Raw genomic sequence first — 25,784 nt, forward strand, 5'->3', positions numbered from 1 at the left:
GTAACCGTGATGCATTTTCCAAATGCCCTTCCACTGACTCCACATGTGGTACCCTGCATAATCATCAGTACTGTCCCCTCCCAGTGCCTCCCAGTCAAGTCACTGGAAAGACTAAGAGTCAAATGCAGTAACCAAAATTACTTCATCTATGTACTTTCAAGCAGTAGAAGACAGAGGTGCTAAGATTTTTAAATCTAACCCAGCAAACAGCATCTGGGTTAGTGTGTGGAAGAAACCTGCTGTAACATGGACGAAAAGGATTGACCCCTGAGAGGCGAGGGCAGAGAACCTCCAGCATATGTTAATACCTAGCATGCACACATTTCTACAACATCATCTTTACTTGGACAAAAAAGACATGCTCTTTTGAAAAGAAGAAAAACAAAAAGATACCTGAGGCCTCATTCGTGGATTCCATCGCACATAATAGTTTACCCATAATTCCAAATGACTCAGACTAGCAACAGGATATAAGACGTGGTTTTCATAATTCACAAAGAAGGGATTAGAAAATTCATCAAGCTGGCTATTGATATAAGACCATAAAGATATAGTCTTTGTATATACATCCTGAAAAACAAAAAAAGAATACACTGAAATAAATTCAACTTTTCTTCATATCCTCAAGAATTTGTATTACATAGAGAAAAGGACTTGAATAATGAAGTGAGTTCCAACTCTGAAAAATTTAGGAACATTTACTAAGCCCTACCCCCATCCCTCTGCTATGCATTGCCTCATGCTGGGGATGGCATGAACACATACACTAGTTGCTGTCCTGGAAAAATGTATTGCTGAGTTAGGTAACATCTGGTAATTGTGTCTATGTGAAGGCAGAATGAGAACTTTAACAACCACAGGATGATGGCGCCAATCAATAACAAATACATTTTTTATTCTGCTTTGCAGTTTGCTTTTGTGACTCTTAATACTGGGGACTGTGGGTAGAATTTACAGATAAGATTCCTTTCACTGGAAATCATGGCTAGCTGGAGAAAAATATGCTGGGGTGGCAGGCTGGAGAAGCCTTATATAGAGAAGTAAATATATCATTAAATTATATCTCCCCACCTCCCAATTTTACAGTAACCATTTAGAAATGCTGTAACTATTTGCATTGCTCAACTGAATGAAAACACCCAAACCCACAGGCATGGCGGGAGAGATAAACATTAAACATGGAGCAAGTAAAGTGACAAAGTCGAAACGAGACAATGGAGAGGCCAGGAGTGTTTTCTATCCTTCTGCTGCTCCCAAGCCAGCTGACTTCCTCACAAGCTATCTAGACACAGAAAATTCCATTAGGACCTTTTCATATTTTATATTTTGTATTTATAAGAGAAATACCAGCAGTAATTCAAGAGACCCCAAATAGCCAAAACAATCTTGAAAAGGAGAACAAATTTGGAGGTCTCACACTTCCCAATTTCAAAACTTACTACAGTAATCACCATAGGTGGTGCTGGCATAGGATGGAGAGACATGTAGATCAATGGAATAGAACAGAGTGTACAGAAATGAACCCCCACATTTACAGTCAACTGACTTTCAACAATGGTGCCAAGAAAATTCAATGGGGGAAAGATAATCTTTTCAACAAATGGTGCTGGGACAACTGGATAGCCACATGCAAAAGAATAAAGTTGGACCCTTACCTCACATCACATACAAAAAAACTCAAAATGGATCATAGACCTAAATGTAAGAGCTAAAACTATAAAACACTTATAATAAAACACAGGCTCAAATCCTCACAATCCTGGATTAGGCAATGGTTTCTTAGATATGACACCAAAAGCACAGCAACAAAAGAAAAAATAGATAAACTAGACTTCATCAAAATTAAAAACTTATGTGCTTCAAATGACACCATCAAAAAAGTGAAAAGATAACCCACAGTATGGGAGAAAATGTTTGCAAATCATATATCTGATAAGGGACTTGTATATAGAAAGAATAACATAAGGAACTCTTATAACTCAATAATAAAAAGACAACCCAATTAAAAATGGGCGAAGGATTTGAATAAACATTTGTCCACAGAAAATACATAGATGGCCATAAGCATGTGAAAAGATGCTGAACATCATTAGTCATCAGGGAAAATGCACAGCAAAACCACAATGAGATCCCACTTCACAGCCACTGGGATGGCTAGAATCAAAAAGACACTCAGTACCAAGTGCCTGCAAGGATGTGGAGAAAATGGACCCTCATACATTGCTGGTGAGAATATAAAACGTTGCAACTGCTTTGGAAAAGTCTGGCAGTTCTTCAAAAGGTTAAACCTAGAGTTATATAGGACCCAGCAACTCCACTCCTAGGTGTCTACCGAAGAAAAATGAAAGCATATGTCCACACAAAGACTTGTACACAAATGTTCATAACAGCTTTATTCACAATAGCCAAAGTGGAAACAACCCAAAAGTCCCTCTGCTAATGACTGTGTAAACAAAATATGATCTAGCCATACACTGGAATATTATTGAGCCATAAAAAGGCATGAAGTACTGGTACATGCTGCAACATTGATGAACCTCGAAAACATTATGCTTGGTGAAAGAAGCCAATCACAGGAGGACAAATATGATATGACTCCATTTATATGAAATGTCCAGAATAGGCAAATCCATAGAGATGTAAAGTAAATTATGTGCCAGGGGCTGGGGGGAGAGGAGAATGGGGAGTGATTGCTAATGGGTATGGAGTTTTTTTTTGAGGTGATGAAAATTTTATGAAATTAGATGGTGGTGATGGTTACACACTCTGAATATACTAAAAACCACTGAACTGTATACTTTAAAAGGGTGAATTGCATGGTATGTAAATTATATCTCAAGAGAGCTGATTGTTTTTTAAGTACAATTTGGCAAAAAAAGATAAAACCATAAGGGTTTAAATTCTACATATGAACTTCATTCTTCTGTTGCTGATTTTTTTAATGGCTTTATTGAGATATAAGTCACATCATAAAATTCACTCTTTAAAATATTTTTTTCTTTTTATTACAAGGTAAACAGAGTCCCATCACACTGGGCCCGAAGAAGGTGAATTTTATCCTCATTGCAATGGGAAGCCACAGGGAGGTTTCAAGCAGGGGACAGGCACATGACAGGCCTGAAGTTTGGGAACGCTGCCCTGGTTGCAATGTTTACAGTGTTCTGGAGGTCAGAAATGGAGGCAGGGAAGCCCGTTCCTGGGCAGCTGCCTCAGTCCAAATGCGAGACGATGGCGGCTTGAACTAGCCTTGTAGCTGTAAAGCAGTGAGAAGTGGCCAGATTAAGAGTCTGTTTCAGGGACAGGGCCAGCAGCACTCACTGATGGACCGGACATGGCAGCTGGGGTGAGGGCAAGGGAGGAATTGCAGTTGGGCCCTATGTATCTGGCCTCAGCATCTCGATGGGCAGAGGCGCCATTACTGAGATGCGAAAGAGCAGGGGAGGAACAGGGGTGTGGCATTTTGGTCCCTGAGATGGAGGAAGTCACCTAGAGAAAGAACAGAGTTTGGGGTGAGAAGAGAACCCAGGACTGGGCCCAGGCAACTCCAAGTTTAGAGATGGGTCACAAGGGAAGAGACTGAGCGGGGGAGGCCAGTGAGGTGGGGGAGAGAGGGCCTGGTCAGCTGTGGGGAGGCTGCTCAGAAAGAGGGAGGTGGGTGCTCGGGACCTACTGTTTTCCCCTAAATTCTATAATGTTCAACTATGTTTAGACCACGAGCAGTAGTCCTTTTCTATTAACCAGAGGATACTCTTTAAGCTGCCTCTTCCCAATGCTTCCTCACTTTTGATCATTTCTTTTATCCCAAAATGAGGAGAAAAGCAAAAGGGTGAAACGTAACTCTGAGAAGCTTGGTAGCTGCTTCTTTATCAGGTTGATGGAAAAGAAAGTTTAGCTTGCTACCTAGAGGGAGGTTTTGGGCTCATCTACAGACTTCATTTTCTAAGGTCTCCAAGTACCCTTCGGTCCAACAGCACAGAGAATGACAAGCAGAATCATATCATTTTGGAGTCGGTGCAGTGGAACGTACATGAGCTTGGAGTTTAGGGGGTCCAGAGTCTAGTACTAGCCCAACAGACCTTAGAGACCTCAGAGAGCTATGGGCTCACTGGGTCCCAGCCCCCAGCGTCCATAAAGTAAGGGGCTTGTATCAGACAACCTGGAAGACTAGGCACATGCTCTGGGGCTGGTGAAGCCTGGGAGGGCATCTACTGCCACCCCTCCATTTAGAGACAACAGCAGGGCTAGACCCAAGTCCCCTCTCCATTCAGTCCCTCTTCTACAGTGGCACTTAATGGAAAAGGCATCCAAGCAATCAGGAAAGCAATAGACTGGCTATATGACACTTACCTCTTGGAATCGCTGCTGTTCACAGTTGCACAAGAAAGTCCCAAAGAGACAGCTATAAAGGTGATCCAAAATTGTAATCAAGAATAGTTCATTAAACTCGAACGCTGAAGGAAACTTCAATGGAGAGAGAAATAAGGTTTAATTTTAAAGTTCAATTTCTAAAACAAAGTGGTGCTAATTTTTTGTGTCAACTCTGACAATGGCCTCACATTCCAAAAGGAAAACTGAACCCCTGTAGAACTTAACTATCTATAGTTTCAAGTTCAAGCATATAGAGCTGGCTGAGAGACAACCAGAAGCAACAAAAATTGTTGTACTCTTCAATGCCTGAAATAGCTTATGTAGCCCCCACTTCTCGTCATGATGGTAGAACAGAGCTCACGTTCACCCTTCTGCCAGAGCCAATTAGAAAGCTGAACAAAATATGTTAAACAACTGTTTTCAGACTTTGGCAACAGGCAGCCTGGGACAGTGAACACCCTGAGAGAAGGGAAACAAATGAGGCGAGTCCTATTATCTCAGCTTTCCACCTGGAGGCACATTTCTGAGCCATGGAGAAGGGAGGGGGGGTTCCCAGGCACAGCATATACCAAAACTGCCTCAAGAAGAAATAGAAACTCTATCTATTAAAGAAACAACTCATAATAAAAAACCTTCCCACAGAGACAACTCCATGAACATACATTCCCAAATCCTTATAATATATAAGCAAGTTGAATCTGACAATATATAAGAAGGGTAACACAACATGACCAAGTGGGATTTATCTCAGTAATGCAAGGTTGGTTTAACATTTGAAAATCAATGTTATAAAAAATATAAATTACTGTAGTTCACCATATTAACAGAATAATGAAGAAAATCAGGGCCGGCCCTGTGGCTTAGTGGTTAAGTGCGCGTGCTCTGCTACTGGCGGCCCGGGTTCAGATGCCGGGCGCACACCAACGCACCACTTCTCTGGCCATGCTGAGGCCATGTCCCACATACAGCAACTAGAAGGATGTGCAACTATGACATACAACTATCCACTGGGGCTTTGGGAGGAAAAAAAAAAAAAAGGAGGAGGATTGGCAATAGATGTTAGCTCAGAGCCGATCTTCCTCACCAAAAAAAGAGGAGGATTAGCGTGGATGTTAGCTTAGGGCTGATCTTCCTTACAAAAAAATAAAAGAAAGAATAATGAAGAAAATCATATGATCACCTCAACTGTTGTTTTAGGTAATTCTTAATGGGGTTTTGGAGAATTCCGATGAAGACTTTACCATTGCCAGAAGGTTCTATCCAGTAACTGGCATTTAGTAGCTATGAGGAGATGATCTGGCAATGATAATAATGATCCTAGCAGCAAGCATGTACTGGAGGCCTACCATGTGCCAGAATTCTAATTTTAAAACATAGTAAAATATTTATCACCTCATGAATGAAGCAATGCCAATTAGAACAAAACCAAATAGAACTACCCAGCATATTTTTGTCAGTTTACTTTAAAGACCTATTCCCTGATCGGAGTGCTGTTGGCACACAATTGTGACTAATCCTATCATCTCTAAAGTGACAACCAGGATCATTGATAGACAAATTTATTTTTTAGCGTAGCTTTATTATTTTACTAGACCAAGGACAAGCTTCTCAATTAGAAACAAGTCAATCCAGGACTGTCCAAACTCCACCTGAATTTATTTTCCTACCATCACACTATTACATTATCCAATTTAAGAAATTCTGCTCAGCTACCTTGGATTAAGATCTGCCTCTCTCTCCATCTTAAGGATTGCTTTCATAGAGACGCACAACTCTCTCCTAAGGAGCCCCATCAGAATACCACTTCTTCAGAAACCTCTGGAAACTAGCTGTGGTGGTTGTTCTTACCAGTATTCTTATTCTTAAATGAACTAAATCAATAATGAACTAAATCAATGAAATCTGGCTGATAATGCTAAAGATAGCTACTGGTGAATCCTCTTTCAGAGCCTTTAAGATTGTCCCTTGCACCTCTGACAATGGCTTCACATTCCAAATGGCTATCTTTTAAAAGGCCAAGAACATTATGTCCATCTTCACAGTATTTTCTATGCAGCTTAGTTATACCCTATTTCATAAATTATTGGTACCACTAAATTTATTAATTAAGCAAATATAAACATTTATGTATATTGAAGCTTTATTAAATCAAGGATAGGAATGGAAGATCTATATTTTATTTTCAAACATTTAAAAATATATGTTTACTGGGCCGGCCCCGTGGCTTAGTGGTTAAGTGCACGCGCTCTGCTACTGGCGGCCCGGGTTCGGATCCCGGGCGCGCACCAATGCACCGCTTGTCCGGCCATGCTGAGGCCGCATCCCACATACAGCAACTAGAAGGATGTGCAACTATGACATACAACTATCTACTGGGGCTTTGGGGGAAAAAAAAAAAAGGAGGAGGATTGGCAATAGATGTTAGCTCAGAGCCGGCCTTCCTCAGCAAAAAGTGGAGGATTCAGCAGGATGTTAGCTCAGGGCTGATCTTCCTCACAAAAAAAATAAAAATAAAAATATATGTTTACTAACAGGACAGCAAGGCTTTTACTGACATATTTTTGAAGTCGTATGAGTCTTCATTCCTAACCGGAGCCTGCATTCTGGATTTAGCCACGTGGGCATTAGGCATGGGAGATCTGGATGGGTGGCACCCATGACACAAGGGCTCCATTTACTCGCCTTGGGTCAGGACTGCTATTCACATTCACAGGGCACTGGGGCATTAAGTTCAACTCAGAAAACATTTCATTAGGGGAAGTGGCAACAGCTAGAGTAATACAAAGAAAAGAGTGAGTCTGTGATTCACAGTTTTTGCCTCTTCTCCTGGAAACTATACCATCTACCTAGAAAGCATGGTCTCAAAAACTCCACAGAAATCCATAATGAAATTCTGCACCTCTTGAGGGACAAAAATATCAATGACTATTAAACCTATCCCAAAGAGTAAAGAGTCTATTACACTATGGTTTTTGTAGAATGTCTTCGAGACTCTTCTCTAAAGAGTCCCTCAATTACTTTTTTTTTTTTTTTTATTGCAGTAACTACTGAAAGCTATCCCTCTAAGAACAGGAACCAGACAAGGATGCCCACTGTCACCACTCCTATTTAACATAGTATTGGAAGTCCTAGCCAGAGCAATCAGGCAAGAGAAAGAAATAAAAGGGATCCAAATTGGAAAGGAAGAAGTGAAACTGTCACTATTTGCAGATGACATGATTTTATATATAGAAAACCCTAAAGAATCCACCTCAATTACTTTTTCCCTTAGTTCCTTTTACATCAATTGTACACACAGACTAGTTCATTTTATTCTGCGATTTCTGACAACTTTACACTGATCTAGCTTACTTGATTTAGCAGTAGACAACTTAAAAATAAGTTAATCTTGTTACATGAATGCATCTTTTCTAACAAGCTACATTTCATTCCCTTGGACTTAATTGATAGTTAAAGACTAATCATTCATGTTTCTGCTTCTAATGCATTAACAATGTTATTTTACAAGAAATTACTTATACACATTTCACAGAGTCTTAGAGCTGTGAGAGGCATCTGAAATCTTCTAATCCAAATCTCTTTTCTTTCTTAAAATCCAATAAACAATACAAAAATGAGAGAGATTAGACATGAAAATAGGCACTAAGCAATATGAAAAACGGAAGTCAGTTTGAAGATGTTAAAAACACACACACACACACACACACACACACATTTATCTAGACACTTGGGAGGAATAAGCTACTTCCCATCCATAAAAATGGTGCTTTTCAGAATTATTTTTTGTGTTCAACTTTTTAACGCAATTTTTATAAAATGTATTTCATACTTTCTTGTCTTAACCTGAATGTAACCATCATTTAATTTTGTTGCTGGCTTGGCGTCGATACAAATAGCAAGAAGTGCATGGCACTACGAACGGGAAGACCTCTGGCCAGCCTCTGTGCCTTTTGAGTATGTGCTTGCTGCTACCTGTCACTCGTACTGTTGGATGCCTACCTCCGAGACCATCCTCTCTTACCACTCCCCATCACTTTGAATCAGCTGTGACCTGACACTCAGATGATGTGAGAGCCCAATCAGCTTAAGGGAAGCTGGGGCTGGGTCTAAAAAGCAGGAGACAGTTCTAAGCAAGGGCCTGAGGGCTCTGAAATCTACTTTGGCTGCTCAGAACCCTCCCCCCCACCATTCTTTTCCCTTATTTCTGAAGGAATGTCTATGCTCTCTAGACCCTTGCTACTCCAAGTGTGATCTATGGACCAGCAGCGTGACCTGGGAACTTGTTAGAAATGAAGACTCTCAGGCTTGCCCCAGACCCACGGATCAGAATCTGCATTTTAATAAGATCCCCAAGGGATGTGTGTGCTGATTAAAGTTTGAGCAGGACTGGTCTAGAGCAAAATCCTCTGAAGGGCTTGTGAACCACAGTGCTGGGTGCCCCACCAACCAGTGTCAGCAGGTCTGGCGCCGGGCCTGAGAATTTGCATCTCTAACTAGTTCCCAGGAGAGGCTGAGGCTACGGCCCCAGGACTGCACTTGGAGCCACTGGTCTAGATCACCGGTCCTCTAACTTATTTACATATCAGAACCACTTGGGAACTTTTAAAAACTACACACACCTGGGCCTCTCCCCAGGCCCACAGGAAGAAGGGTCTCCAGGGGTGGGTCCCAAACATGCACATCTTTAAAGTTTCTGGGTGTGGACTCTGGTTGGAGAGCTAGGGCTCTGGGTCCTTCAGGTGGCCCTTGGGGAGGAGCCCAAACTGAGGCAGAGAGGGCAGCATAGGCAGTGCGGGGGTTCTCACCCTTTTTCTTGTCCCATTACTCCCATCTGTAACAGAGGCTCACAGAGAGGAAATGGACTGGTATTTCACAGACGACAGGGTGTGGGAGGCAGATGTCCTTTGCAAAGGTCCCAGGCTGATCGTGTAAGCCAGCCAGGAGGATCAATCATGAGCACATGGCTGTTTGTGGAGTCACGGCAGGTTGCCAGCAGTCTTTCCAGCTGGTTCCCTTCATGTGACTGAAGCGGCCAAGGCCAGGGCTCAGGGCAGATAGGAAGGAGAGAGGCCAGACCATGGTTCTCTATCCTCTCAGTCTCTTCCTCACAACCACATCCTCAGCCAGGCTGGGCAGCAGGCACTCAGGAAGCTATTCTGTCTTCTGTATTCTCTGTCTCTGTCTGTCTGTCTATGTTCTCCCCCCTGTAGATTACTCTGTCTCCCTTTGTCTCTCTCTGGCACTCTCTCTGGCTCTGGCTTTCTCTGGTTCCAGGTCCCCTTCCCTGGCACTATCTCCTATCATGAGGGTAAGACCCCAAACTCAGGTTTGGATGTTGGAGATGAGGGGGAAAAACAGCACATGCCTCATGGCCTGCTGTGAACGGAAGCCATCGGGGCCCAACTAGCTTAGCGAGGGGATCCCTGCGTGGCCCCCTTGCTCACCAGGGCCCGGGGCATTGGGGTGTGGAAACTAAGCACCAGGTAATGATGAGACATTCCGAAGCTTCCTATCTGCCGTTGGTTCTTGAATTCTCATTTCTCTCAGCGACCTTGGGGTTGGAAGGGCTGTGGCCTGGGGCAGGGTGTGCAGATTCCTGGATTCCCTGGTCTAATCCCCTTTGCTGGCCTGGGAGGTCAGTCACATCCCCCTCTCTAATACCTGGAGGAATCTTACATTTCCTGCCCAGCAGAGGAGTGTGTTTCCTTCTGCTGAAAGAAGGGAGCAAGAGAAGCAGAGTGACTGGGAAGCAGGGCCTTGGTCTGCACAGCTGGTGGACAAGATGACGGACAAAAACAATATGCACGAGAAAAGTAGCTTTTGGTGTGAAATTGGTTGTTTCTAATTTTCTGCTTATATTTCTAAGTGAATTAGAATCAAACTGAAATAACAGAGAGGTCATATTTTACACACATACACGTCTTCATTTTGAATGAACAGGAAATGAAAGTTTATCTAATCTTCAACTCTAAGATATGTTTGAATCAGACTATGTAGGTCAGAAATATACTTGAAATCTCTCACCTGTCTTGTCATTTGCCAAACACAATCAATAAACTGAAGAAATATTGGGGATCGGTCAGCATCTGCGTGGTTGTCATTGCCATGGCCCACACGCTGAAAAGAAACAAGAGGTTAAACGTTTTAACATATGCTATGGTCCTCTCAAAAGTCACTTTAGGGGCCGGCCCGTTGGCGTAGCAGTTAAGTTTGCACACACTGTTTTGGCAGCCCAGGGTTCACAGGTTTGGATCCCGGGCACAGACCTACACACTGCTTGTCAGGCCATGCTGTGGCGGCATCCCATATAAAGTAGAGGAAGATGGGCACGGATGTTAGCCCAGGGACAATCTTCCTCAGCAAAAAGAGGAGGATTGGCAACAGATGTTAGCTCAGGACTAATGTTCCTCACCAAAAAAAAAAAGTGACTTTAAGTTGCCTGGTGACAAGAATCATGTCTCCTTTCTGTGTCCCAAGGCCTTAACAGAATTCCTGGCACATAATGTGCCACTCAAAAATGTTCATTGAATTGCATTGACTTCCATCACTCTTAGGAAACAAAATTTCAGTGTACTATTTACCTGTTGATTGTTTTATAATTTTTATTTCATATAGCTGGGATCAAGAAGTTACAAGCAAACAGCCAGCAAACTTCAGTCCAAATTAAGGGGTCAACCCTAGCCACCACACCAAGTGCACAGTGTCAATGTGGGACTACCAATTAGCATCTCATAAAGCACATAACCACTGCCATTTTCTCCACAAGTGTAAAAACAGATTTTCCATTTTTCAGAAATGTCAAGAAGTCTGAGAATCAAAATACCGATTAACAACCTACAAGTTTTAGCCAATTCTGCATGACTCGGAAAACCCCAAAATCTCACTCTTGAGATGATAATGGGAGGAGTCCTTGCTTCAGGTAGTCTAGTACTGCACTTCTTTTTTTCCAGTTTTGAGATATTTGACATCCAGTATTGTGTTTCATACCTTTTCATATTTTAGAAGATATTAATAGATTCATACTAAAAGGTAAAAGATAATGTCAAAAACATAAACAGGACCGACAAAAACACTGAAAATGTCAAGTTAAACAATAGCTCAAGAATGAGCATTCTAAGAGAAGCTTCAAATAATCTGATGACTAAGCAAAAGGATGAGAAAGAAAAACACATTTTGAAGATACAACACAATCACCAGCTAGAAAGAGCAAAAAACACTGCGTCTATGAAATCGCCACCAGGAAAGACATAAAAACAAGGAAATAACCAAGTCAACGTCAACACCTTAGAGTAACATTGTATTGCCATTTAAAAAAAATTAATTGTGGTGAAATATACATAACATCAAATTTACCATTTTAACCATTTTTAAGTGTACAGTTCAGCAGCGTTAAGTACATTCACATTGTTGTGCAACCATCACCACCATCCATCTCCAGAACTTTTTCATCTTCCCAAACTGAAACTCTCTCCCCATTAAACACTAACTCCCCCTCCCCCAGCCCCTGGCACCCACCATCTTACTTTCTGTCTCTGTGAAGTTGACTGCTCTAGGACCTCGTATAAGTAGAATCATACAATACTTTTCCTTTTGTGACTGGCTTATTTCACTTGGCATAATATCCTCAAGGTTCATCCATGTTGTACCATGTGTCAGAATCTCCTTCCTTTTTAAGGTGAATAATTCCATTGTATGTATATGCCACATTTTGTTTATCTATTCACCTGTGGGTGGACGTGGGTCGCTTCCACATTTGGGCTATTGTGAATTATGCTACTATGAACATGGGTGTGCAAATATGTGTTTGAGCATACACCCAGAAGCAGACTCGCTGGATCATATGGTAATTCCACTTTTAATTTTTTGAGGAACCGCCATACTCTTTTCCATAGCAGCTGCATGCATTGCCTTATTTCTGTCCAGTCATGCATCACTTAACGATGGGTACACATTCTGAGAAATGCGTCGTTAGGTGATTTTGCCGTTGTGCACACGTCATAGAGTGCACTTACACAAACCTAGATGGTACAACCTACTACACACCTAGGCTGTATGGTACTAATCTTATGGGACCACCGTCGTCTATGTGGTCCATCGTTGACCAAAAGATCATTATGCGGCACACGACTTGTACTTCCCCTTTATAAAATAATTTGTACAACTGGCTCTTCAGTACTTGAGGCACCTAGGGAACAGTCTTACACTGACAGTTCACAATTTCAGATTCATTTTTTCTTTTAATAGACATTCACTGAACTCCTATGGTGCTTGCAAGGCATGCTTCCTGGCCCTTGGGATTTCTGGCATTTTCATGGTGTCTAGTAGAGGCCAGGCCCTTGGCTAGACACCTGGGGTACCAAGACAAATGAGACACGGTACCTGTGCTGGATGAATAATTAATTTATGGTCTAGTTGTGGGAGAAAGACCTGTAAATAATGAGGGCAATAGTGTTCCAAGGGCTTCTGAGTCTGAGAGGGCTATGGTGGGGCCACAAAGGAGCAAGTGGCAATCTTAGAATGGGGCAGAGGAGGGAACAAGGAGGGAAAGTCACAGTCATGGAAGAGGTGTCACTTGAGATAAACCTTGAAGGACAGGAAGGTACCTGCTTCCTGGCTAGCCAGGGATATATTATATTTTAAGCAGTGGGAATGTGGTGGGGGCACAAGGGATGCCATAAGTAGCTGGAAACGGCTGAGGCTCAGGGGATGAGGCAAGGCTGGAAAGGCAGACTAGGGCCAGATCACGAAGGGCCTTGAATGCCACGCTGAGGAGTTTGCCCACAATCCCGTAGGCCACGGGAAGGCTCTGAGGGATTGACGCTTGGGAGTGGCAGCATCAGATCTGCTTCTTGGAACACCCTGTCTGGCTCCAGTGGGGAACGACGGATTGGTTGGGTATAGGTGACAGAGAGGCTAGTTAGGAGACTGCCATAATAATCCTTCGGGAGATGGCCAGACCTGAGTTAAGCGGGCATCAGTGGCAATGGCGAAGAGACAACATAATGAAATACATGTATTTAAAGTCATGGGACTGGCTGAGATCACTAAGGGATTAAGCACACAGATGAGTACCGATCCAGGGATTGAGCCCTGGGGTACTCAAACATTAAGAGGTTGGGGAGAGAGCAAGGACCAGAAGGTAGGAGAAAATTCAAAAGGTTGTAGAGACCTAGAAGCCAAGTGAAGAAGGTGTTTCCAGAAGAAGGGAAGAATCAACAGTGTCAAATGCTCAGACCAAGTAAGAGAAGGACTTGGAAAATGTGACAAGAGTACTTTCAAGGGGGGCTTGTGAGGAGGAAGTCTAGCTGCAGTGGGTTCAAGACAGACCAGAAGGAGAGAAAGTGACAGTGAGTGCAGACAACAGTTTTGAGGAGCTTTATTGTAACAGGGAGCAGATTAATTGGAGTGACAGCTGGAGGGGGAAGTGGGGTCAAGATGGTTGGCTTTTTACGGTTGGATAATAGCATGTTTCTATACCAAAAGGAATGATGTAGGAGAGAGGGGAAAATGGAGGCAGGACAGAGGCAGAAACAGGAAAAAAGTGGTCCATGACAAGGTCCATGAGGCAGATGACGGTACAGGTGGGAAAGAATAGGAATTGGCCTCAGGTAGGAACTCAGACAGCTCATCCACAGAAACTCAGGGAAGGAAGAGTACAGGGACCCAACAGGTGGGTGGCTGCAAGCTTGAAACCACTGTTTAAATGCTGGCTCCAACCTAACTAGCTGGGTGACTTTGGGTAGATAACTCACTCTTGAAACCTCAGTTTCCCCATCTGTCAACGATAATACTTGCCTCACAGGGTCGTTACAGGATTAAACCAGATGATACATGTAACAGTGCTGGACACACAGTGGCGCTCAGTAAGTTGAGGCCAATACGAATCTTATGATCTTATCACCTTGGTGAGGCCCAGCGTTAGTAAGTAGGGATGGGAGCAGAGTGCTGTGGGCATGCCCTGATGTGTGGCGTGTGCTGCCGTCACTGGCCTCTCAATAGATGGCCTTTACCACTGCCCTTTTAGTAAAGGGCCCCTACCAGCTTTCTTTCACCCAGGACACAGTTTAGGGTGGAAAGGTGGAAGAGAATTGCCTCTCAGTCTTCAGAGAGGGCCAGGTGCAAACACTGGGGAAGACTCCACGCTCTCTCTCCTCCCCACTGAGCCCAGCCTGTGCTGAGGGGGTTAGCAACAAAGGAGGTCATGATAATGTTTAACGTAATAACAGGAGCTAAAACTTACCCACACAGCCTGGGCCAGGCACTGTCCTAAGCACCTGACACATATAAACTCATTCCTCCCCCACTCCCCGAGCCCTGCACAATACTCCATTTCAGAAGGGACACCAAGGCACAGAGAGTGAAGGGATGTGTCCAAGGATCTGACAACAGCTCCCAAAGGGCATGCGGCTCAGAGGCTGTGGACCTGCCCTTCCCTCTCGTCCTCAACAGTGTGGGCACACTGCATGCACTTGGTGCCCCGATGGTGGGAGCCACTGAAGGTCTCCCACTGCCCATCTGCCTGCTTTCCACTAGTCAGTGTGAATGGGGCTTCAGGAGTATTCCAACTCAGTGCAACGTTCAGACAAATCCCCAATGGTTCAACGGCCCAGATAGACCAGGAATTAGCTGCCATTTGGACTAAAACACAAATGGCAACCCAAGAATGCCCTACCAAATGACCCAGCAATCCCAATCCTAGGTATATACCCAAACGTGAAAGCAGGCTGTTATGGGCTGAATTGTATCCCCTTCACCCAATTTGTATGTTGAAGCCCTAACCCCCATTTCTCAGAATGTGACTATACTTGGAGATAGGGCCTTTAATGAGGTGATTAAGTTCAAATGAGGCCATTAGGGTGGGCTCTAATCCAGTCTGATTGGTGTCCTTATAAGAAGAAGAAATTTGGACACAGACTTGCACAGAAGGAAGACCACATGACGACACAGAGAGAAGACAGCCATCTACAAGCCAAAGAGAGAGGCCTCAGAAGAAACCAACCTTGCCACAATCGCAATCTTGGACTTCCAGCCTCCAGCACTGTGAGACAAATTTCTGTTGTTTAAGCCACCCAGTCTGTGGCACTTCGTATGGCAAAAACTTATACACCAATGTTCATAGCAGCATTATTCACAATAGCCGACAGGTGGCAACAATCCAAGTGCCCATCAACAGACGAACAGATAAACAAAATGTGGTATATACATACGATGGAACGCTATTCAACCATGAAAAGGAATTAAATATTGATATATGCTACAACATGGATGAAGCTTGAAATCATCATGCTTAGTGAAATAAGCCAGTGACACGAAAGACAAATACTGTATGATTCCACTTATGTCAAGTACATAGAATAGGCAAATCCATAGAGACAGAAAGCAGATTAGTGGTTGTCATGGGCTAGGGGAGGGGGGAATGGGAGTGACTGCTTAATAGGTATGGTGTTTCCTTTTAGAGTGATGAAAATGTTTTGGAACTAGATAGAGGTGATGGTTGCACAACACTGTGAATGTATTAAACGCCACTGAACTGTATACTTTAAAATGGGTAATTCTATGTTATATGAATTTTACCTCAATTTAAAAAAAAAAAAAGGCATACCTACACTACAAAAATAAATAGAATTCCCTACCAGGAATATACAATGCTGAGGTCCATGGTATTCTATTATGGCGATTCAGGTCTGATACAGAGCGGAAAGCCTCAGCGTGTGTGCCTGCATGTTATGCATGATACGCACGTGTGTATGATAGAGCAAAACAGTCAAGCATGAACCTCGCCGTCTCCACTTACCAGTGCAAACTTATGTCCAAAGCTTATCCACTCCTTTTCTATGAGAGCCTCGAATCCTTTAATGGTACGGTAATAACTGTCCAACATCAGCATGGCCAGAGACGTCAGCTGGGCTGTTCGGTCCCAACCGTCGCTGCAATGCACCACCACCGAAGTTTTCCCAGATTCTATTTTATCAGCAATTCTTACTGCCCCAGCAAGAAGCATCTTCAGAAAAGAAGGCACATTAGATCAAGCAACATTTAATTTCTATTACAGCAAAAATAATTCTGGGGAGAATGTTGGAAGTTCCGGTCAATAAACCAAACAAGAACGCAATCAACTGAGAGTCACTAGGAAACATTAGTATCGTGGGGAAGAAAAACTCACACTAAGAAAAACTAAAGCAGTAAATAGGGGTCTTTATTAAAGGGCCACAAAGTGCTTTAAAAACCTGATCTGAGGCAAGCATTATCCCTTTTTATTTTGTCACAAAAGCCTCTCAACAAACCGCAGTCTGGATACTGCCTATGGAAACTCTGAAAGCCCAAGTACACAGCAAAGATGTGCTTATTTGCAATGTTGAGAAACCACTTGGATAGACAGAAGGGTTTATGGCACAGATGCAGAGAAATCTTAACCAGAAAGCATGTAAAGGACTGGCCCTCTTTACCCTTATATACTCCAGCCAATGTGTCCCATCCACGTTGGACAGCCACCGTGCCTCATCGATGGAAGGGTACACGATCTCTTTCAATTTCCGTAGTGACTCTCTCATCACGTGAATGTTGTGGATCTCCAAGAACACAAGTTCTGCATTGGGGTAAGCACTTTCACTTTCATAGCCTCCACCCTTTGCCTGTGAAAAACATAAGATATACATCACTTCATCTGAGTTAACTTTTCCATTCTTTCTAGTGTTACCAGATAGAGACCATTAAAGAAGCAACAAACTCATCTGCTTATAATAAACCTCCTACATCCTTGTACAAGTTTCCTGGGGCTGCTGGAAAAAAGTACCACAAGCAGTAGCTTAAAACAACAGACATTTCTTCTCTCACAGTTCTGGAGGCTGGAAGTCCAAAGTCAAGGAATTGGCAGGGCCGTGCTCCCTCAGAACCCTTTTGAGGAGGATCCTTTTTTGCCTCTTCCAGCTTCTGGTGGCCCCAGGTGTTCCTGGTTTATAGATACATTACTCTAATTTCTGCCTCATCATCACATGGCCTTCTCTCTCATTTTTTTTTTTTTTTTGCTGAGGAAGACCGGCTCTGAGCTAACATCTATTGCCAATCGTCCACCTTTTTTTTTCCCCCCAAAGCCCCAGTAGATAGTTGTATGTCATAGTTACACATCCGTCTAGTTGCTGTATGTGGGATGCGGCCTCAGCATGGCCGGAGAATCAGTGCATCGGTGCGTGCCCAGGATCCGAACCCGGGCTGCCAGTAGTGGAGCGCGCACACCGCTAAGCCACAGGGGCCAGCCCCGGCCTTCTCTTTTTGTCTGTGTCTCTTCTCTTCTTATAAGGACACCAGTCAGATTGGATTAGGGCCCACCCTAATTCAATATGACCTCATCTTAACTTGATTACATTTGCAAAGACCCTATTTCAAAATAAGGCCACATTCACAGGTACCAGGAGTTAGGACTTCAACATATTTTTAATGGAGACACAATTCAACCCATAACAATCCTCCATCACCCATCATCAATTTTTAAACCATTAACAATTGGATCTTACTCAAGGCAAATTAGGTTTAAAAAGGTTCTGTTAGTGCCATCTATCTGAATAGAAAAAGTTGTACTACCATAAAATTTCTGTATAATGAAGCAATTTGTAAATCTCAAACAAGGAGATTTATTTAAGAAATTTAAGTAAAATAAAATGCAAATGTAACAAAGAAGGGAGATATGGCTCACCCCTTGGTAACCTCATAACAAAATCTGTTCTATAATTAGCTTTTATTTTGTAGAAGTCAACATTAACAGTGTGAGAGAATGAGAATGTGATGAGAATGTAGAGAAACTGAAACCATAATACATTGCTGGTAGGAATTAAAATTGTGCAGTCTCTGTGGAAAAAAGTTTGGTGGTTCCTCAAAAAGTTAAACTTAGAATTACCATATGACCCAGTAATTCCACTCCCACAGAACTGAAAACAGGTATTCAAACAATACCTTGCACATGAATGAGCACAACAGCACTGTTCACATCAGGCAAAAGGTGGAAGCAACCCCAATGTCCACCAATGGATGAATGGAAAGACAAAACGTGGTCTCTCCATACAATGGAATATTATCCAGGCTTAAAAAGGAATGAAGTACTAATACAGCCTATAACATGGATGAACCTTAAAAACATTACACTAAGTCAAAGAAGCCAGGCACAAAAGACCACCTATTGTATGATTCCATTTATATGAAATGTTCAGAACAGGGAAATCTCTTCAGACAGAAAGTAAATTAGAAGTTGATAGGGGCTGAGGGGAGCGGAGGGGAGAATGAGAAGTGACTGCCAATGGGCACAGGATTTCCATTTGGGGCTATGAAAGTGTTCTGGAATTAGACAGTGGTGACAGTTGGTGAGTTTTATGTTATGTGAATTTTATCTCAATGAAAAATAATAAGTGCATCTGTGAACCCAAAGACCGCACCCTTCCTTTAGTCTCCAACCATTTACCGAGTGGATATTAATGCTCGGCCCTGAGCTAAATATTGGGGCGACAGTTATGAAGAGGTAGAGACCCTGGTCGTCTAGGCACTCAAAATCTGGTGGGGTAGGCAGGTGAGGAGAGGTGCCAGTGCAGCACAGGGGGCAGAAGAGCACGGGGTGTGCTGAGACTACACGGCCAGACCTGGGAGGCTGCCGGGGGGACAGAAGAGACATCTACACAGAGAAGAGAACACAAGTCAGGAAAGCTTTGCCGTGGGGAGGAAGGTCAAGAACACACAAGGCAGAGAGGTCATTGTGTGTAGATGCCCAAAGATGGGTAAGGATGTGGCCTCCTGAGGGGCCAGCAAGAAGTTCAGCAGAGAGAACACTAGGGCAGTGGTGAGGGCAGCAAGCGATGAGGCCAGAGAGCAGCCAGGGGCTGGATGGCACAGGGAAGGGGGAGGGAGGGGTCAGACTGCTGAGGAGTGTGGGGAGGGCTCAGTCAGACTTGCACTCTAGAATCATCGCTGGCTCCACTGGGCAGAAGGGACTGGAGGAGGGTGGGACCTTCTGCAGGGAGACCAGCTCGGAGCCAGGTAGTCATCCGGCTGAAGGAATCATGGTGGAGGCAGCAGAGCACAGAGACACATCTGATTTGAGATATTTAACAGGCAGGATATGGCGGCTGATTGGGGCAATGGAAGTGGGTAGCACAGGAGGTGACAGTGACACCCGTGATTCTGGGCTGGGCAACCCAAGAGATGGTATCAGTTACTGAGACATAGACTATTGGAGAAGGAACAGAGTGTTCGGCTTTGAGTACAGTGAGCATAAAATGCCTGTGAGAAGCTGAAGTGGAGATGTCTGCAGGCAGCGGGACGCACAGGTCTGGAGTGCAGACAAGAGGTCTGAGCTGTGAATATCAGTACGAAGTCACTGGCATATGGATGACTATTGGGGGACAGAGGTATGGCGTATGGTACTCAAGGTTAGTGTGTAACGTGAGGAGAGAAGATAAGGCTGGAAGCCTGAAGAAGGCCAACATTCAAGGAACATAAAGCAGAAGAGACTGAGAGGAGCAGCCAGAGAAAGAAAAAAGGGAAAAGAGTATTTTGAAAAGGAGAAGGTACTCAACTATGTCAAAAGCTCGCGAGGTCAAAGAAAATAAGAACTGAAAAATACACACTGGATTTCAAGACACGAAAGTACTTGATGACCTTATCAAGAAGAGTCTGGGAAGAGATGGGATGGGAGCTAGTTTTGCATGGTTGAAGGGGTGAGTGAGTGGCAGTGAGCACCTAGGGGTATCAAGGAGACAATTCCTCCAAGAAGTCTGTCTGCACAGGGCAGAAGAACAATGGTGCTAGCTGGGAGGGGACAGTGACAGTGATCTGAGGGAGGGCTTATTTGCATAGATGGGAAAGAACAAAGATCTTAGAGAGGGAAAAGGGATAACTGAGCAGGCAGGGGAGGCTGGGGGTAGCATACAAGGCACAGGGAGGAGGCCGCCCCTCCCACTGTAACAGGAAGCAGGAGTTAGTCTCCCAGTATGGTGGCAGAAGGGGAGGGACTTCCTGTTTGAGGGTTGGTTTGTTCTCTGTGCAGAAGGAAACAAGGTCAGCTGTTGACCATGAAGGGGGTGGGGCAGGGTCATACATTAGAAAAGAGTCACAAAGGGGCTGAAACGGCCCCTGGGGAGACTGGGGTGGGGGGGGTGGGACTTCCCAGCTGCACTGAGGACCCAGTTGAGGCTGGACAGCAAGAATCTGGAGTGGCTCCAGCATGTGCGCTGAGAGCCTTTTATTCTCCTAGAACGTTCAGCAGCCCAGGGTGTAGGCATGAGAAAGGCAGGCAGAAGCGAACTGTGCTGGGCTGGGGTGCCAAAGGGCTAACGAACCAAGGTGCTGGCTGGAGGACATGAGACAGGACAGCCTCAGGAGGTGGAGCTGGGCAGGAGCCCGTGAATACAGTTGGGGCTGAGGGGGAGCCAGGAGAGGTGCTGGGGCCTGGGAGCCGTGCGCTGAACTGTGAGAAATAAATATCTGTTGTTTATAAGCCACCCAGTCTGTGGTATTTTGTTATAGCAGCCCGGGCTATGACACCCCTTCCCCTCCTCTTCTCCCCCTGGACATTCCTCCTCTCCTGGCATCCAGGACCCCTCCCTCCCTCCTCGGGGTCTCCTCCTACCACTCAGAGCACTCCTTCCTTCACAGGTGACATTTCTGAGGCTTTGGTGCTTGGCCCCTGCTCAGGAGCCCTAGACTCCTTTGGTGATTTCATCCCCTCCCCCCAAGGCTGCAACCACCACCCAGCACGCCGCTGGGCCCCAATCGCAACCCCCAACCTGACCTTTTTCTGAGCTCCAGAGCTTTGTCTTCCCCACATAGGGTCCTCAAATGCAACAGGTTAAAACTAAATTCCTTCCCTCCATGTTCACTTTCTGAAGACGAAATGTGACCTAAAACCCCTTGGTGCTATCACACTGCCTCCATAATAGAGTCTGGACTTTTGAATTAACATACAATGCTACTTGCCATTAGTCCTCTAAGTGGCAACCGTACTTTGAGAGATGACCCCGACCTGACCCCAACCCACCAGCGAGCCTGCCCTCCCTTCCATAGTCATGGAGCAGCTATTATGTGATGGCCTGGTTCTGCAGATCCAGGTACACCCAAGATCCTCATAGCCCCTGCTATCATGGAGCCGATGGCTACACACATCCTGAATAAGAAATTGAAGTGTGCTGAGGGTTAGAAAAATGGAAGTGCACAGAACCACAGCACAGGGAGACCTCTGCACATCTGGAAAGACCTCCCTGAGGAAGTCACATTTAAAGTGTCATAAGAAGGATGGGGGAGTGGTTAGCTATGCGGGCAAAGACTCTGAGATAACACTGGGATGTGCTTAAGAAACTGAAAGAAGCCTCACACAGACAGCTGGGACCTGGGAGATGTGGCGAGACAGGAAGGAAAGGACCCATGGGTGGAGGGCTGTAGAGGCCTTGTCAGGAATCTAGATGTCCCTGATTTAAGAGCTGTACATTTAGAAGGTCACTCTGGCCATCATGTGGAGATGAGCTTGAAGGGAAGCTCTACAAAGTACCAGCAAAGTGAAGCCAGCAGCATATTGAGGTGATTATATACCATGGCTAAGTGGCATTTATCCCAGGAACGTAAGGGGGTATAGGAGATTCCTAGGGCTACAGTAAACAAGTACCACAAACTAGGGGGTTTAAAACAACACAGATATATTCCCTCACAGTCCCAGAGGCTAGAAGTCCAAGATCAAGGTGTGGGCAGGGTTAGTTCCTTCTGGAGGCTCTGAGGGAGAATCTGTCCCAGGCATGTCTCCTGGCTTCTGGTGGTGGCCGGCAATCCTTGGCACTGCTTGGCTTATAGCTGCATCACTCCAGTCTCTGCCTTCATCATCACATAGCCATCTTCCCTCTGTGTGTGTCTATGTCTCTACACGGCCTTCTTACAAGGACACTATTCATTGCATTTAGGGCTTACCCTAATCCAGTATGACCTCATCTTAACTAATTACATCTGCAAAGACCCTATTTCCAAATAAAGTCATATGCTGAGGTTCTAGATGGACATGAATTTTTGGGGAGATGCTATTCAACCCACTACAGTGGTCAGCATATAAAAATCAGTCAGTGTAATACACATTAAAGGAATGAAGGGGAAAAAAAAATACATGATCATCTCAATTGATGCAGAAAAGGCCTTTGAAAATTCAATACCTTTTCATGATAAAAACACTCAACGAGCTAAGGATAGAAGAGAACTTCCCTAACCTGATAAGGGTATGTATGAAAAACTCACAGCTAATACACTGGATGGTGAAAAACTGAAAGCTTTTCCCCTAAGATTAGGAACAAGACAAGGATGCCAGCTTTCACCACCTCTATTCAACACTGTACTAGAGGTACTTGCCAGGGAGTAAGGAAATAAGAAGAAATAAAAGGCCTCCAGATAGAAAAAGAAGAAGTAAAACTATCTCTACTTGAGAATGACGTGATATTATACATAGAAGAGCTAATAAGGACGTGGACAGATAAATACTCTGTCTGTTTCCTGGACACATCCACTGCTATAGTTAAAATCATTTAGACATGCAATCTGGTGTCCTGCTTCTGTCTCTTCCGCACAGGATGAAACACAATAAACTGCCCTTGCACTGTTGGATGTTTAGAAGATGGCATCTGTGAACAGAGCTTTTCTTCTGTTTTCTGTCTCCTCGGGATAGTACCACAGTGGTGACAAGAAGTATGCAGAGGTGTAGAACGTCATGGGGAGCGAGGGGAACTGACTAATGAAGGATGGCTCCCCGTGGCAGCCTGGAAAATGCCCCCCAAAAGATGTCCACATCAAATCCCTGGCAACTGTGAATGTGACCTTTTTTGGAAAAAAGGTCTTTGCAGATGTGATTAAGTTAAGGATCTTGAGAGGAAGAGAGAACCGTGGATTATCTTGGGTGGGCCCTAAATGCCATCGTGAGTATCCTTAGAGGAAAGAGGAAGAGGAGATGATGCGGAGATACATAGAGGAGAAGGCCACAGAGGTAGAACTGGGGCGCTGCGGCTACATGTCCAAGGCAGCCAGCAGAAGCTGGAAGAGGCAAGGAACGGGTTCTCCCCCGGAGCCCTTAGGGGGAGCACAGCCCTGCCAGATTTCGGACTTCTGGCCTCCAGAACTGTGAGAGAATGAATTTGTGTTGTGTTAAGCCACCCAGTTTGTGGTAATTTGTACAGCTGCCTCAGGAAACTCATACGCTACCCATCTTCCTCCCTGCCCTATTCCTCTCCCAGTCTTCCCCATCTTAGTAACCAACACCATTGACCTGCCAGGCCCGAAACCTGGGAGGCGAGCTTATCAGCATCCTGTACTGAGTTCTGAGGATGCACCCGGCCCTGTGCTGAGGCCCTTATGTGCATTCTTCTCACTTTACTCCTTAAGCCCTCTACACGAGACACTGTTGCCATCTCCCATTTTAACAGAAGAGGAACCTGAGGCTTATGGAGAGGTTAAGTAACTTGCCCAGGGTTCTACACAGCACCAAGTGGCAGGATCTGGAGGGAAACCCAGGCATAACTGATTGCAAAGCCAAGGGTTCTCACTACCCTGCCTCTCAGGCCAATTTGGATACGCTGAGGTTGTTAGCCGGGAGACAGCCAAATGGAGATGTCAACCAGACGATGGGATGGAAATTCCCTCTTGCCCTCAGGAAGGATCAAGTTGGGATAGAAACTTGGATGTCAAACTCCACATACAGAGAGTGTTTAAAGTCATAGCATCAGAGGAGATGGCCCAGGAAGACTGTGCAAAGTAGAAAAGAGGAGACCCCAGACTGAGTCAGAGGAGCACTGTCATTTGAAGGTTGGGAAGAGGGAGAGGAACCAGCGAAGGAGATGGAGCTGGCCAGGCGAGAGAGAGAGAAATCCAGGGGGTGAGATGTCATGAAAGTCAAGAGAATGAAACAGCCCACTCAAATGTCAGTAACGATGACAGCTAACTTGAATCAGATGCTTTCTCAGAGACAGGCACTGCCCTAGGCCCTTCAGTATTTCCTCATTTACCCTCTACATCCACTCCAGGAAGTCAGCGCAACGTCATTCCCATTTTAGAGACGAGGCAATCATTGTCTAGAGAGATGAGGTAACTGCCCAGGGTCATGCAGCAGACAACCAGGTCCTTCTCCACTCTCTCAGAGCACGCTTTGTTCCCCCATGCCACATGGCTAGCCACTTGGCAGTTGTGCGCCTGCTTGTTCAATATGCATCTCTCCCCAGTGCCAAGCAAGTGCCTGGCACAGAGCAGGCACTGAAGGACTTGGGGGGAAATGGCAGGTCTGATGGCTTGTTTGCTCTTCAAAGTAGAAGGTAATGTCTGCTCTCGAGAGTGAGGCGGGGGAGGTGGGAGGCTGGCTTTTTGGAGATTGTGGTCAACAATGGACTAATCACTGAGGAAAGAGACACAAGCTGCCAGGACAAAGAAAGCCTCCTAAGCACTGCTGAGGGGTTCCCGGGGGGGGGGGGGGTGGTGACCAGCCCTGAGATGTCTTCCTTCTGGCCATCCTTGTGAATGACACGCTCTGGCACACTGGTGGAGAGGCATTCAACATGCTGTCTAGAAGGCCCTGCCCGCCTCTTCCCGCTAACCATGCAAAGCCAGCTCCAAGGCCGCCTCCTCCGTGAAGCCTGGCCCAACTTCACAAGCAGGGCTCTCCCGGCTCCCCCAGCACACTGAGCTGACACTCCCATACAGAGCACCCCACTGGGTCCATCTTGGTGTCTCCCCTCGGCACCTTGCCCCCAGCAGGTGCTCATTACAGGTGTATTACCCAAGTGTCATTTTACAAGTAGGCATGAGATGGGAAGGGCTGTCACCACCTTCCTGATACCTGAAATTACCTGTGGAGGGGGCCAAGTCCTCTGACTGCCAAATGCCCACCTGCAGCCCACACTGTTGGAAAGTCACTCATGAGAAATAGAAATGACCCAGTTCAGAGCCTTTTCTATTTGGAGAGAGGGTACTGGAGGCCTGCCCTCATAGTTGTCACTAGGTATGAAGGACCCTGTCCCCTTCAGCTAGTGGGGACCAAATGGGAGCTGTCTGCAGATACTGCCGCTCCATGTGATTTACGGAAACTTTGTATATTTGCCTAGTTTCACATAGTTGACTCCATTCTAACAGAGCTTCAGACCAGATATGAATTACTCAAGCAATCACCATATTCCATAGGTTAAAGGGACTTCCAAGGGCCTCACAATCATTTCATTAAAATACTTACTTGATTCCTTAGGTGATAATTCTCTTACTAGGTCTTTGCTTAATTGATTCAGCAGACAGGATTATGGAGAAGCAATGAGAGAGACAAGATTCCAAGCCACTTGAGACACTGCACATAGCCCAAGAGCTATACACCAGGGAGGGATAGCTATGGGTACTCCGAAAGATTCCACCTTTAGGTAGGGAGGAATTCAATG

At 44.9% G+C, this 25,784-nt stretch overlaps 1 protein-coding gene across 2 annotated transcripts in view; it reads right to left on the reverse strand.

The window, feature by feature from the left end:
- MTMR1 (myotubularin related protein 1) overlaps nucleotides 1–25,784 on the reverse strand; it is a 69,158-nt gene that overhangs the window by 8,813 nt on the left and 34,561 nt on the right. For both annotated transcript variants that reach the window (XM_087427536.1, XM_087427535.1), the window contains 5 exons: nucleotides 16,815–17,000; nucleotides 16,163–16,369; nucleotides 10,393–10,485; nucleotides 4,348–4,461; nucleotides 394–570 (listed from right to left, as the gene is read on the reverse strand). In XM_087427536.1, the coding sequence (XP_087283662.1) occupies nucleotides 394–570; nucleotides 4,348–4,461; nucleotides 10,393–10,485; nucleotides 16,163–16,369; nucleotides 16,815–17,000 (777 nt within the window). The remainder of the gene's footprint in view (nucleotides 1–393; nucleotides 571–4,347; nucleotides 4,462–10,392; nucleotides 10,486–16,162; nucleotides 16,370–16,814; nucleotides 17,001–25,784) is intronic.

Source organism: Ceratotherium simum, chromosome X (assembly GCF_057802395.1).
Source record: "Ceratotherium simum simum isolate JZ-2026a chromosome X, ASM5780239v1, whole genome shotgun sequence".
NCBI lineage: Eukaryota > Metazoa > Chordata > Mammalia > Perissodactyla > Rhinocerotidae > Ceratotherium > Ceratotherium simum.